This window comes from Epinephelus fuscoguttatus, linkage group LG17, assembly GCF_011397635.1.
Source record: "Epinephelus fuscoguttatus linkage group LG17, E.fuscoguttatus.final_Chr_v1".
NCBI lineage: Eukaryota > Metazoa > Chordata > Actinopteri > Perciformes > Serranidae > Epinephelus > Epinephelus fuscoguttatus.
The window spans coordinates 2,952,464-2,967,104 of record NC_064768.1 but is presented as its reverse complement, the minus strand read 5'-3'; the positions used below and the strand labels follow the sequence as shown (position 1 = coordinate 2,967,104).

General features: G+C 38.0%; 1 protein-coding gene across 2 annotated transcripts in view; it reads left to right on the top strand.

The window, feature by feature from the left end:
• The window catches only part of LOC125904249 (semaphorin-6D-like), a 514,236-nt gene that overhangs the window by 483,828 nt on the left and 15,767 nt on the right, over window positions 1–14,641 (top strand). For both annotated transcript variants that reach the window (XM_049601535.1, XM_049601534.1), the window contains exons 21-22: window positions 3,165–3,415; window positions 14,333–14,464. In XM_049601535.1, coding sequence (XP_049457492.1) covers window positions 3,165–3,415; window positions 14,333–14,464 — 383 coding nt within the window. The remainder of the gene's footprint in view (window positions 1–3,164; window positions 3,416–14,332; window positions 14,465–14,641) is intronic.

The following is a 14,641-nucleotide window of genomic DNA, read 5'->3' as shown; positions in this document are numbered from 1 at the left end:
CATGAAATTAGCTTTTTGTTTCTGGGGGTATTTTTGGACCTTTGATCAGCTTTCCGGAACAGGCTGCTCTTTCTGAGTGATTTAACTGAACTATGAAATAATAATATAGCGCCCAACACTTAAAGGTGGCTGCAGAAAGTTAGTTGTTTAAATTATGGATTCTAATACCAATTTTTTTTTTTTTTTTTAATAAATAATCCACCAACAACCAACACAGACAGTATATTTCATTTTACCTGATGAAATAAAATTTGAAATGAAATGTTATAAAATTGCCCCAGATTCTCAATAAATGGTTCAAAGCATGTTGTAAAAGGTGTAAAATGCACTTTGAGTGTCAGCAGGTAAATCATGCTGTCACTCTCAGGTCTCAAAGGCTGCCAGGCGTGAGTGTGTCGCTGTGAATGTGAAGCAGGGCGGTGGTAATGAAAAGAGCTCCTGCAATGCTCAATCAAGCCTTCAGGATAAAACTGAGGTTAACACAAGCAAAAGCTACCTGAAAGTCACAGCTTTCATCTGTTAAAGTGGCTAATGACACGCACCAACTGCTGACTGCTGCTTTCGAGTGCTGTCAGAAACAAACTAAAGTGTGAATGCAGCAAACACACAAACACAACAAAGAGGAGCCTGTGCTGAAGTGTTCAGCTGCTGCTCTGATAGATGCTACTTCAAGAAAAACCATAGACTGTATATGAATCAGTATCTTTGTTTCTCATGTTAAATGTAAGTCGTTGCAGTATTTGCAGTTAGGGTCTCTATAAGTTCTTTTTTTGTTGTTGTTTTTTTATGAGAGTCTTGTTGGTGATTTATTAAAGCTGCACTTTTTGTCCACTTGTTTTCAGCAGAAACAACAGTGAAAACGAGGTTTGACATATCATATCATCTTACAAGAAAACTCGTTAGCAATCAGTTGCTTATTTCCATATTATGCAGTTACAGGGCAGCACAATGATTGCCGGCTGTCGCTCAGAGGTAGAGTGAGTTGTCCACCAATCAGAAGATCAGTGGTTCGATCCCTGGCTCCTGTGTGCATATCGAAGTATCCTTGAGCAAGATACTGAACCCGGGCGGCACGGTGGTGTGGTGGTTAGCACTCTCACCTCACGGCAAGAGGGTTGCCGGTTCGATCCCGGGCGTGGGAGCCCTTCTGTGCGGAGTTTGCATGTTCTCCCCATGTCAGCGTGGGTTCTCTCCGGGCACTCCGGCTTCCTCCCACAGTCCAAAGACATTCAGATTGGGGACTAGGTTAATTGATAACTCTATATTGTCCATAGGTGTGAATGTGAGCGTGAATGGTTGTTTGTCTCTATGTGTCAGCCCTGCTATAGTCTGGCGACCTGTCCAGGGTGTACCCTGCCTCTCTCCCGATGTCAGCTGGCTCCAGCCCCCCCGCGACCCTCAAGAGGATGAAGCGGTTAGAATGAAGATACTGAACCCAAAATTGCTCCCGATGATGCTTCCATCGGTGTGTGACTATGTTAAAAACTGAGTAGCAGATGGCACCTTGTATAGTAGCCTCCGCTACCAGTGTATGAATGTGTGTGTGTGAATGGGTGAATGTGACTTGTAGTGTTAAAAGCGCTTTGAGTGGTCGGATGACTAGAAAGGCACTATACAAATGCAGGTCCATTTACCATTCATTAGCAGTTTATGTCTGAGGGAAATAAAAAAAAATCTGTCTCTTTAGCTGCTAAATGCTCCGCTGAGTTCACCAGGCAGTCTCTAACTCTAGGCAGTGAGCAATAAACCCAAACTCCAAGCTGTGAGAGTGCCAGAACAGTGTGAACAGCTCACTATACTAATGACATGTGATGTTAGCCAATATTCTGTTAGCATTCATTGGCCATTTAGTAATACTAATCAGGCAACAAAAATCATTTGACTCACAAAATTATCTTTCAACTTCAGCTTGAAACACACAATACAGATACATATGAAGATTAGTATATACATATGTAGTAACAGGAAAATATACGCAAAAAATTAATAACATATATGTATATATACATAACGTGTGAGGGTTAAACATGAATAGACATACAGCCTGTAATATAACATGCAACAAATACTATGACAAATAATTGTTCAAAATAATTGCATACGTACATAAAATGTTGTATATGATCATTGACCAAAAATGTCTACACTTTTCAAAAATGACAACTTTTCAACAATTCTTCACTTTTCAAAAGTGACATAACTTTTTAAAAATTCATTGACACAAAGGAAGTGAAGTATGTGTCATGTCTGTGAGAAGATGGTGATCAAGTTAACAAAGTTTAAACTGATTCTTTCTTAGAATGCAACATCAGCAGCATCCGTGTATCAAAATATTGATTACTGCAGCATAATCTACCCATCGAATGTGTGTGTGTGTGTGTGTGTGTGTGTGTGTGTGTGTGTGTGTGTGTGTGTGTGTGTGCGTGCGTGCGTGTGCCTATGTACGTGTGTGTGTGAACGCTGTTGGACAGTCTGATGAGTCATTGTGTCTGAGAAGCTTTGATGTCGTATCTGGACTTGACAAGGTGAATGCTGCCAAACAATAAGCTCTTTCATCTCTTCTCTCCTTCATACCTCCATCCTTTCTCCCGTCCTCATTACTCTTCCTCCTCCTCCCGTTCTCATCTCTCCATCCTTTTGTCATCCTCTCCCCCTCCTCCTCCACCCCCAGTCTTTCTCTCAGATGCAGTCATAGTCCTTTCCTCTTCTTTTCTTCTCCTCCTCCTGTCTTCCCTCCTTCCTTTCTCCTTCTTTCTTCTCAGATATTACCCTCTTCACCTCCTCCATCATCCTGTTTTCTCACCTGTGAACCACCTCTTTCTCATTAAGTTCAATCCTCATCCCTGTCTCTCTCTTCCTTTCTTACTTCCTCCGCCCTCTCACCTTGCTCTCACCTCTCCTCCCTCTTTTCCTCCTTCTTGCATCCTCATCTATGTCATCAATGTCCTTTATGTAGAAGTCACGCTCGTCCGGCCGTAGACTTTTCCACCCACAGAGCAAGCTGTAGTTTGTCATTTGATTTGATCTTTTATACCAGCTTCATCACCCGAAGCCTTGACAATATGTTGGTCACATGGATGGATGGATATAATGACTCCTTCCCCTTGGCAGTTGTGAAAAAGATGTAATAATAACCCTTTTTCCTCTCCACTTGTGTCTTCCAGGTGTTCGTCGTCTTCCTGAGATGGACCAGCGTGCAAGTGCTAATGTCCACTACACCCTGCTGATTGCCTGTGTGCTGGTGGCCTTCTTCCTGGGTGCTATCTTGTCAGGTTTCCTGGTGTCATGTTACTGCAGCCGCAGCGCTGCTCAGCGGGCGAGGAGGCTGGGAAAAGACCCTGAGGCGTCGCTGCCACATGCCTTATCCCTGCGATCCCTGGCCAAGCTCAACGGACTGTTGGATGGACAGCCGAAGGTGGGTGGACTCTTTGGACAGGGAAGATGTATGAGGAAATAATGTATTAGCATAAACTAATCCACGGTGTGTGCAGGAATCCTGACATTAAATTTAAGATCTTTTTTAAAGACCCTTTTCATACGCTTTTTGGGCTAACTGCCACTTCAAATTCTAATGGTTACATCAGCAACACACGTAAACTTACATTTACTATATGATTATGTAAGATAGCAAAACTAAACAGTCTTACTTTGTGATAACTCCCAAGAGGTCACATAAATTCTACAACCAATATTGGACCAGAAAAATTTAAACTTTGATAAAAGGTAATTTATGAAACTTTGGTGAGCTTCAAGGGGGTGATGTCATGTAGGGGTTCCCTCTCAACAAATACTCATCATTGCATGTGCACATAAATATACTATCAACACCAGGGACCAGATGTATAAACATGGCAATGCAGAAAATCCATGCATACAACGTTTTCCACACATAAACCGATATTCATAAAGACACAATGTGCGGTGTGAATATGCTCACCTCAAGCATACTTCAGACTAGACATACACAGTTTGAAACAAGATAACTGCTTGTGATGTAGGTTTGTAGGTTTATGTAGGCTGTTTGCCAATTTCAGTGATCTATTACTCTTGCAGACTACAGTCCTCTATTAAATTTCAATCAAAGGCATATTTATAAATTTTAAAATAATTCATTTTTGACTGGTGAATTGTCATAAAATACGTGTAAGTGTATACAATGCCAGAAATATTGTCAAGAAAAATATCAGTCCATTGTGCCATACATTTTTCATTAAAGATACCACAGTATTGTGTGTTATATACGGAGCCCCTAAAGTCCCCAGAAAAGAAAAAAAAAAAACTATCTCGTGCACACGAGATAAGCTAACGCGAGCTCTTGTGCACACGAGATAAGCTAAATTGAGCGCACGAGATACTAAAACGTGCGCTCGACATACAATTATTTCCCACGCTGAAAGCTCAGACAGGTCACTGTCTCACATATGCAGCCTGCCTGACTACATACAGAGGCCCTGGACCTGCTGCGCTCAGAGGTGGAGCGGCGTTTTGATCAGGAGGGACTCCACGTAGCTGCAGGGCGAGAGCAGGCAGTTCTTGAGGTGGCTCAGGGGAAACGAGTGGATGTGAGTTCCCTGGAACTGACCCCCTTTCCACGAGAGCAGCTAAGAGAGCTTAGATCGGGCCCAAAAAATCCAGCCCGACTCGGCCCGAGCCCGTGCACGTTATATCCGGGACCATCCGGCCCGTCCAATTAACTGTAATTATGGGCTCAAGCCCGATTTAAACCCGACATTTTTCTATGCTGAAGCATAATGAGTGTTATATGTCATTAAGATGAAGTATTTGCTTGTTTTGTGGTTAATTATGCACATGATCCGTTTGACCCCATCATGCGGTCCATTCGTCCCTGCAGACAGGGTTATATTGTTCCTTAAATGGCTTGATTTAGTTATCAAAGTTTCAGTTTCTTAACATAACATTCTAGTTCTCTTATAACTGCATATTATTATAAAATAACTTCAAATCAAATCCTTAATCATTGATAAGTGTGCGTGAGTTTCCGGTTCCAGAACAGCTGATTTGAATCAGTTTAATCAATTCGGAGTAGTTTCACCTGGAGTAAAGTGCGTGCACCACAACTACAAAAAGCCAGCATCAATGGAGTCCCGATTCAACGAGTCAGCATGGCAACAGGGAAGAGGAGGGCTGCGTTTTTCACTCCACTAGAATTAGAAATCTTAATGCGCTCATATGGTGAGATTACACACGTTTTCAAAAACAAGTGCTACACCGCTGCAGCTGCAAAAAAGAGGGAGACGGCGTGGGAGAACATTGCTGCTCGGGTCAATGCGTAAGTTTAAATGTAGTCCTTTGCAATCAGAATATTATTACAGGGGGAAACTACTTGAATGGTAGCCTATTAATTTATTTCATTTAGGTGCAATCCCGCGGGGGAGAAGCGCACTTGGCAGCAGTTTAGGATGAAATATAATAACATTGCTCAAACAGGTAAGACCTCGGCATAATCTCATGGGGGTACCTTATTTTGATCGTGTTTTACATTGTAAAGTAAATATTAAGTGGCTGTTTGACTGTGCAGTTGTTTTACCCCCAACATAATGCTGTTTTCACACACATAAATGTCTTCTCGTCTTTATCATGTTCTGTTAAATAATTAAGCCTATTTAAATTAACACAGACTTCTACTCAGCCAACAGAAAGAAGGCAGATGCCTGTAAAACGAGCACACTTTTCTGACCGCCCTGCATACAGTTGCCTTACTCAGTGCTCAGCATCTCCGACATTGTACAAAAAACTTCCATTTGCAAAGAAACGCAGCGCAACACACAATATCTGCTGGGATGTGAGAGCATGACTACGATTGGTAATGTTGCAAATGTAAGGACGGATTAGGTTGTGTATGTAGATGATGGACTGTGACGTGAAACGGTACAGCTCAAAAAGATAATTGTGTGGAAATGGTAAAACATCTATGCGTGGTCTGATAACCATCTCCCGACGAATATTTAATTCTCTGCACAGTAATGCTGCACCTTCACCCACGGGATCGTTATCAAAAGGACATGCCATGTTAGTGAAAAAAGTCGCCACCTCCTGTGCCTAATGGACTTCTAATATACTAACTCAGATTTCTTTAATGATTTTTTAAATGACAGACGGCAGAACGGCTACGCCAAAACTCGCCTGCTGACTGAATGAAAGAGGAAATCAAATGGAGTGTGTGGCTCTGAAAGAGGGCGGAGACAGAGAGAAACTCAAGGTTCATCGAGAAAAACCTGGTCCCAACTAGGTTAGGTTCATAGAGTCTGTTACTACGGTAACTGACCGAGAGCTTAAGTTACCTCTCTCTCTTAAACAGGCTAGAGTTACCCCTCTTTCTCTGGTTTGAGTTACCTCCCTTTTTGAAACGGAAAACTCAGAGTTTCCCTCATTTCAGGGTTAACAGACTCTGAGTTTTCACTCAACGGACCCCTGGAGATGATGTTCAAGCTCACAGAGACCAGTGTGTCTTGTGTACTGGACTGGACAGCAGCCGGCAGTCATCTAGTGGTCGCACTGTATAGATTTATTAGGCTACATTATAATTCATTATTCGTTATTAGTGAGGATCATTTTAGATGTTGCTTACTGTTTATAGCCTGTACTGTTTACAACATCAGCATACAGTTTGTATTCACAAAATACAGTTTGATATTCAAGCGGATGCGCTGGAAAACTTGGCAGAGAGCCAATGCTGCCTGGCTGCGCTGTAACGTAACCTCGTCTATAAATAGTACACAGCCATGGTACTGACTCAGACAGTGACTTGTCTGAGCTTTCAGCGTGGGAAATAATTGTATGTCGAGCACACGTTTTAGTATCTCATGCACTCGATTTAGTTTATCTTGTGCGCACAAGATATTATCTCATGTGCTCGAGTTAGTATCTCGTGCGCACGAGATAGTTTTTTGTTTGTTTGTTTTTTTTTTCTTTTTTGGGGACTTGAGGGGCTCTGTAGTTATAACATTTTTATGAAGAAAAAAAACAAAAACAGTAAAGTATGCCATCATTTTTTTTTTCATGAAAAAAGCCATGGTATAGTATGGTATCTTTTTTTTTTAAATGAAAACTGCAATAGAATACTACGGCATAAAATTTTCTTTGAAAAGTCATGGCATAGAAAGCCATAAGATTTTCATGAAAAACATCACAGTGTGTTATGGCATGGAATTTCTATGAAAAATGTCATAGTATAGTGTGCTATATAATTTGCATAAAAACGCCATACTATGGTTTAGCAATCAATCAATTAAAAATGTCAAAGCATGGCATACATTTTTTCTTATGAAAAAATACCATAGTATGTTGTACCATATTTTTATTTTTTTCAGGAAACATTCCAATGTTTTGTATGGCACAAGCATTTTCATGAAAAATTACATGGTATAGTCTGGCATGAAGTTTTCCTCAAAATGTTATACTATAGCATGCCGCTGGCGGCTGTAGGGTGGTAGTCGGAAATTCAGTGATTTGATCCCCAGCCCCTCCAGTCTGCATGTCCAAATATCCTTGAGCAAGATAATGAACCCAAAATTGCTCCCGATGATGCTTCCATCGGTGTGTGAGTGTGTTAAAAGCTGGCAGGTGGCACCTTGTATGGTAGCCACCAGTGTATGAATGTGTGTGAATGTGTGAATGTGACTCATAGTGTAAAAAGCACTTTGAGTGGTCTAGAGTGGTCTAGATGTGTGACATAAAAATGTTCATGAAAAATGTAATAGTATAGTATGCCATAAAAAATTATGAAAAATGTCCAAGAAAAGTATGCTTTATATTTTGAATAAAAATGTCATACAATAATATAGCATAACATTTTCTGTAAAATGTTATACTATAGAATGCCATACAAAATCATTAAAATGTGTAGTATAGTATGTTATATAGAAAAAAGAAATGCATGGAGTGCTGCAGGGATCTTCATAAAGTGTGAAAATGGTACAGTACAGGAATCTCAGTCTTGACATTTTCAAAAAAAATCTGAGGCACTCAGAGGGAGAGGATGTATGTTATATATTTTGAGTAAAAATGTCATAGTATAATGCAATAAAAAATGTATGAAAAATGTCATAGTATAGTATGCAATAAAATATTTATGAAAAATGTTAGTGTAGTATTCTGTACAAATTTTCATTAAATTGTAATAGTATAGTATGTTATATATCTTGAATAAACATGTAATAGTAGTGAATCAATTTCCTTGAAATGTCATAGTATAGTTTGCCATAAAAATTTGCATGAAAAATGTCATCATATAGGATGCCATGAAAACTTTCAGGAAAAATGTCATAGTATGGTATTCTATATATTTTGAATTAAAATGTCATAGTATAATATGCCATGAAAATTTTCATGAAAACTGAGATAGTATAGTCTGTTTTATATTTTGATGAAAATGTCATTGTATAGTATGCCATGATTTATTTGTATCAAAAATGTCATAATATAGTATGCCATACAAATTGTCCTGTAAAATGTCAAAGTATAGTACATTATATATTTTAAATAAAAATATCATAGTATGGTAAAGCATACCAATTTTTCATGAAAAAAGTAATTGTTATGCAAATTGTTATGGTATGGTATGCCATTTCACAAAAAAATAAAAAAAAAACAACAAAAGTCATAGTATAGTTAAAAATCATAGTATAGAATGTCAGTAACAGTTTTTGTATAGTATGTTGAAAAAGGCTTAAAAATCATAGTATAGTATGTTGAAAAAAGTCATAGTATAGTATTTCGAAAACAGCTTTAACTAGAAAAGCACTCGGAGAACGCAGACTTCCACCAAGCAGCTCAGATTTCCCGCCATTTTATTATTTTAATCCACTTCGCTTCAACCGATCACCACCAAAATTTTATCATCTATTCCTTGTCCCATTATCAACCTTTCCTGAAAATTTCATCAAAATCCGTTCAGAACTTTTTGAGTTATTTTGCAGACAAACAAACAGACAAACAGACCAATACCGGCAAAAACATAACCTCCTTGGCAGAGGTAAAAAGTCATGGTATAGAATATCAAAAACCTTTATAGTATTGTTTTTTAAAAATAAATCATCATATAGTATATCGAAAACAGTTAAAAAAAAAGTGTAATTTTTCGGCAACAGTGTTAAAAATGTCATAGCATATGTTGAAAAAAGTCATAGTATATTATGTAAATAACAGTGTTTAAAACATCATAGTATTGTATGTTTGAAAATGTCATGGTATAGTATGTCGAAAAGTGTTTAAAACATCATAGTATAGTATGCTGAAGAAAGTCATAATAAAGTATGTTGAAAACAGTCATAGTATATTGAAGAAAGTGTTAAAAACATCATCATATAGTATGTCAAAGAATGTCATAGGACAGTATGTTGAAAAGTGTTAAAAATGTCATAGTATTGTGTTTCGAAAAAAGGCATAGTATAGTATAATGAAAACTGTTAAATATGTCATAACATAGTATGTCAAAAAAGTTATAGTATGTCTATAACAGTCATAATATAGTATATATAAAAAAAGTTTAACAAGTCATAGTATAGTATGTTGATTACAGTCATATAAAGTATGTTGAAAAAGGTCAAAACAGGTAAAGTATAGTATGTAGAAAAAAGTCATAGTATAGTGTTTGAAAAAACAGTGTTACCAATGTAATGGTATAGTATGTCAAAAAAGTCATCGTGTAATAAGAAAAAACTGTTTAAAACATCATAGTATGTCCAAAAGTGTTAAAAAACATCATAGTATTGTATTTCGAAAAGAAGTTTAAAAAGTCATAGGACTATACTGTATGTCGAAAAACAGTTAAAAATGTCATAGTATAGTATGTCCAAAAAAGTCATATAGTATGTAAATGGATCTGGTAAATTGACCTGGTAAATGGACCTGCACTTTTATGGCGCATTACTAGTCTTCTGACCACTCAAAGCGCTTTTTACACTACTGAGTCACATTCACCCATTCACACACATTCACACACTGCTACTCAGTAACTATTCACATGCTCTCACACACCCATGGAGCAGCTGTGATGAGCAATTTGGCATTCTGTATCTTGCCCAAGGATACTTCGACATGCAGACTAGAGGAAAAAAGTCACAGTATAGTATGTTGAAAAAAGTCATAGTATAGTATGTCAGATTTTTTTTTAAAAAGTAATGGTTTTGTATGTTGATAAGAGTCATAGTATAGTACATTGTAAAATTTTATAGTATAGTGTGTCAAAAAACTCATAATATAGTAAGTGGTAAAAAGTGTTAAAAACGTCAAAGCATAGTATGTCGAAAAAAGTCATGGTATAGTATGTTGAAAAAAGTTATAAAAAAAGTCATAGTGTAGTATGTCAAAAACGGTGTTTAAAACATCATAGTATTGTATGTCATAAAACATCATTGTAAAATATAGTATGTTGAGAAGTGTTAAAATGTCTTAGTATAGTATGTTGAAGAAAGTCATAGTATAGTATGTTGAAAAATAGTCATAATACAGTATGTTGTTAACAGTCATGGTATAGTATGTTGAAGAAAGCTTTACAAACGTCGTAGTATAGTATGTTGAAAAATGTCATAATATAGTATGTCGAAAAGTGTTAAAAAAGTCATAGTATAGTATGTCGACAACAGTGTTAAAAATGTCATGGTATAGTATGTCGATGAAGTTACAGTATAGTGTGTCGAAAAGTGTAAAAAACGTCTTGGTATTGTATTTCAAAAACAGTCATAGTATAGTATGTCGATAACTGTCATAGTATAGTTCACTAACAAAGACCACACCAATAAGATAAAGATTTTGAATGATTATAGGTTCTGAGGAAAGCGTTAAGGGGTGAGGATCGAGGGATTAGGAATGAAAGGATGTGGATGGGGGATAAAGGGATGAGGGTTGAGGGTCGAATGGATGGGGGATGAAGGGATGAGTGATGAAGGGTTGAGAGTTGAATGGATGAGGGATGAAGAGATGAGGGTTGAGGGTCGAATGGATGTAGGAATGAGGGATGAAGGATTGAGGGTCAGTGGTCGAATGGATGAGGGATGAAGGGGTGAGGGGATGAAAGGTTGAGGGATGAAGGGTAGCAGGGATGAGGGTCAAGGGCCAGATGGATGAAAGGTTAGGGATGACAGGGTAAGGATCAAGGTATGTTGAGTGAGGAATGAAGGTATGACGGTTGAGGGATGAAGGGATGAGGGTTGAATAGATGAGGGATGAGGGGTGAAGGGTTGAGGGATGAACAGATGAGGGTTGAGGGTCGAATGGATGAAGGAATGAGGGATGAAGGGTTGAGGGATGAGGGTTGAGGGTCAAGGGTCGATTGGATGAGGGATGAAGGGGTGAGAGAATGAAGGGTTGAGGGGTGAAGGTTGAGGGTTGAATGGATTAGGGATGAAGGGTTGAGGGATGAAGGGTAGCAGAGATGAGGGTCAAGGGCCAGATGGAAGAAAGGTTAGGGATGACAGGGTAAGGATCAAGGGATGTTGAGTGAGGAATGAAGGTATGATGGCTGAGGGATGAAGGGATGGAAGACTAAGGGTTGAGGAATGAAGGCTGGGTTTCCGGGTAGCTGGCGAGCACGACGATGAACGTGTTGAGTCAAAGGCAGGAACACAGGAGGGATCCCGGGAGTGAGACTGAATGGGAGAGCTGTCTCTTCATGAGCTCGGCTTTGGATAGAGCCCCAAAGAGAGCTTCAAGAGTGCATGGAAGTTTTGAATCATAGCGCATATGTGTGATGTTAACTAAAGACGACAGCACCCTGGAATTTTAATGTGGTCAAGAATTTTCTGCCTATAAACGGTTACAGTGGCTCCGTGCGAAGAGACAACCCAAGTAAACAGTCAAAAGGTCGGAGGCTGGTGCCGATTGTCAGAATTTCTGTAATTAATAACGGGAAAGCAAGAGTCGGCACTTGAGGATATGGGACACTCGGACTGATGAAATGGTGCAGGTTTTGGGTCTGTGTAGCTCTTTGGAGTTAGATGACAGGCAGAAACTCACTTCCACACGAGTGTGGGATTTCACAGATGCTTGTCGTTTATTTTTTACATCAACTTAAAAACACTCCAACCTTACCAAGCCCGGTTGTACGGCTACTACATTTTCATACATGAACAGAATAGTCGCCACACGTACTTACAACCATCACTGCTGTGTTGAGAAACAAAAGAAAAAGCAGGAGCACATAGGTATCCATCCGACCAGTGCTGGGTGCGCTCTCAACAGACTCAAATCAAAACAGGCGCTGCTTGATGACGTTGCTGTTAAGCGACACAGTATACACCATGTTAAAGGCACATTTCATATATTTGACTGTTACAGAATGCAGAGATGACAAGAATGAAGGAATGATCTGAGAAAGAACAAACGAAAATGTCATTGTATAGTTTGTCAAAAACAGTAATAGTATAGTAAAGTGTTAAAGATGTCATTGTATTGTATTTTGAAAAAAGTTATAGTATAGTACGTCAAAAAAGTTTTGAAGTTATTGTGTAGTATGTTGATAACAGTCAGTATAGTATGTCAAAAAAGTCATAGTATAGTATGTTAAAAAAGCGTTAAAAATGTCATAGTGTAGTATGTTGAAAAAAGTCAGTGTTATATGTAGAAAAAAAAGTTTAACAAGTCATAGTATAATATGTCCATAACAGTGAGAGTATAGTATGTTGAATAAAGTCCTAGTATAGTATGTCAAAAACTGTTTAAAACAACATAGTATAGATTGCCAAAAAAAAGTCATAGTATAGTATGAATAAAGTGTTAAAAACGTAACAGTATAGTTTTTTCAAAAGATTAAAAAACATCATAATACAGTATGGCAAAAAAAATCATAGGATAGTGTGTGGAAAAAGTGTTAAAAATGTCAGTTTAGTAAAAAGTCATAGAATAGTATGTTGAAAAAATTGTTAAAAATGTCATAATATAGTATGTCGAGTCATAGTCATAGCACAGTATGACATACAATTTTTTTATGAAAACTGTCATAGTATGGTATATCATATATTTTGAATAAAAATGTTATAGTGTAGTACGGCAAAATGTCATAGTTATATATGTATGTTATATATTTTGAGTAAAAATGTCTTAGTATAACTTAATATAAATTTTATGAAAAATATCATATTATATAAATGTTATAGTATAGTATTGTATTGCATGCCATAAAATGTTATAAAACATATTGCCATAAAAAGTCATTGTGTAGTATGCCATGAAAATTTCCATAAAAAATGTCATAGTATGTCATGCCACTGAAAAGTCATAAAATGTAACAAAATAAAAGGGAAAAAAAAGAGGTCATGGTATGCTATGTCATAAAAATGTCGTAAAATTTGCCTGAAAAAGTGATTAAATGTCATAGTATAGTTTGCCATAAATAAATGCTACAAAAAAGTCAGTTTCAAATGTCTTTATTGAGATTTGTACAATTACAGTGAAACAGTGGTTGACAATGAAAAATCTTAGATCTCAAGCTCCCACCAACAATGCTTACTATATACTTACTATATATAGCGATACTTTTTAACATATCTAGATATAGAATAAAATAATATATATTTATGGTAGACAGCCTTAATTGTCACTGAACTGACTGATTGACTTTAATACTTTAAGATCCAGCAGATACCCTGTAACATCCAATGGGCTGAAGAAAGCTTTTATGTTGTACAGCTGCCCGAAATAGTTATTAAGCCATAGAAAATACTGCTTCATGATAAAAAATAGTATAGATAGGAAACTTTATTATTTAGCAGAGACTTAAATTGCTATCTCACACTCATGCTACTCACCTATTAAAACCTTTAATGTGGCGTTACAGTGCTGAGACTTAACGTCAAAGATACTAAATACAAATACACACAAATGCCTTAAACATGTTTATAGGTTCTTACAGTTTACACACATTTGTAGGTTGTCGTGAAGCGGCTCAGAAGCGGCAACATCAGCAGCAGAATTCTGAGCAGCTGTGTTAATATTCATCCTCACTCGGGGGTACATGATAAGTTAATAGCTTCACTTCAGTCTTTTACTCAGTCATTACAATCGACCGTTTCATTATGAACTCTGCTGTTTCCAAGTGTCCTTGAGCAAGAAAGTGAATATCTGAGCTGCTGCTGGCTTCCTGCTGACCTCTGATCCCTCTGATGAAATCTAAACCAGCTCCTCATTAAACTCTGTGGAATATGATAACTGAAACTTGCCCTGAAACACGCAGTGAATACTTTTCAATGTTTTTTTAAAGACATTATGAAATATAAAAAGGAATCCTTTCTTTCACCCTGAATGGATTATCCTCAGGCAGAAGCTAAGACTAACACTACACTTATTCCTCTTCTTTTGGTTCGTCTTCCTGCAGGACGACAAACTGGACGTGTCCACCCCAAAGATGTACAGCTCCTTCATTCCCAACAGTCGGGCGGAGCCTCATCTCCACACCCCTGGACATCAGGGCCTGCCGCTGGGAGACCCCGACCTCAGCCTTTCCCAGGTTGGGCGGCTCCTCCGGAAGGGGCAGCCTAGATTGGTTCATGATAAAATAGTGTCATTACATTTAATATGAAAGGTCAGTTCAGCAGTCATGTTAGTCCTCCTTAGTCTGTGGAAACAGTTTATAGCCCTGATGATGTCTTAGTGATGTCAAGAGAGATATCTCAGCGTGTGCTTG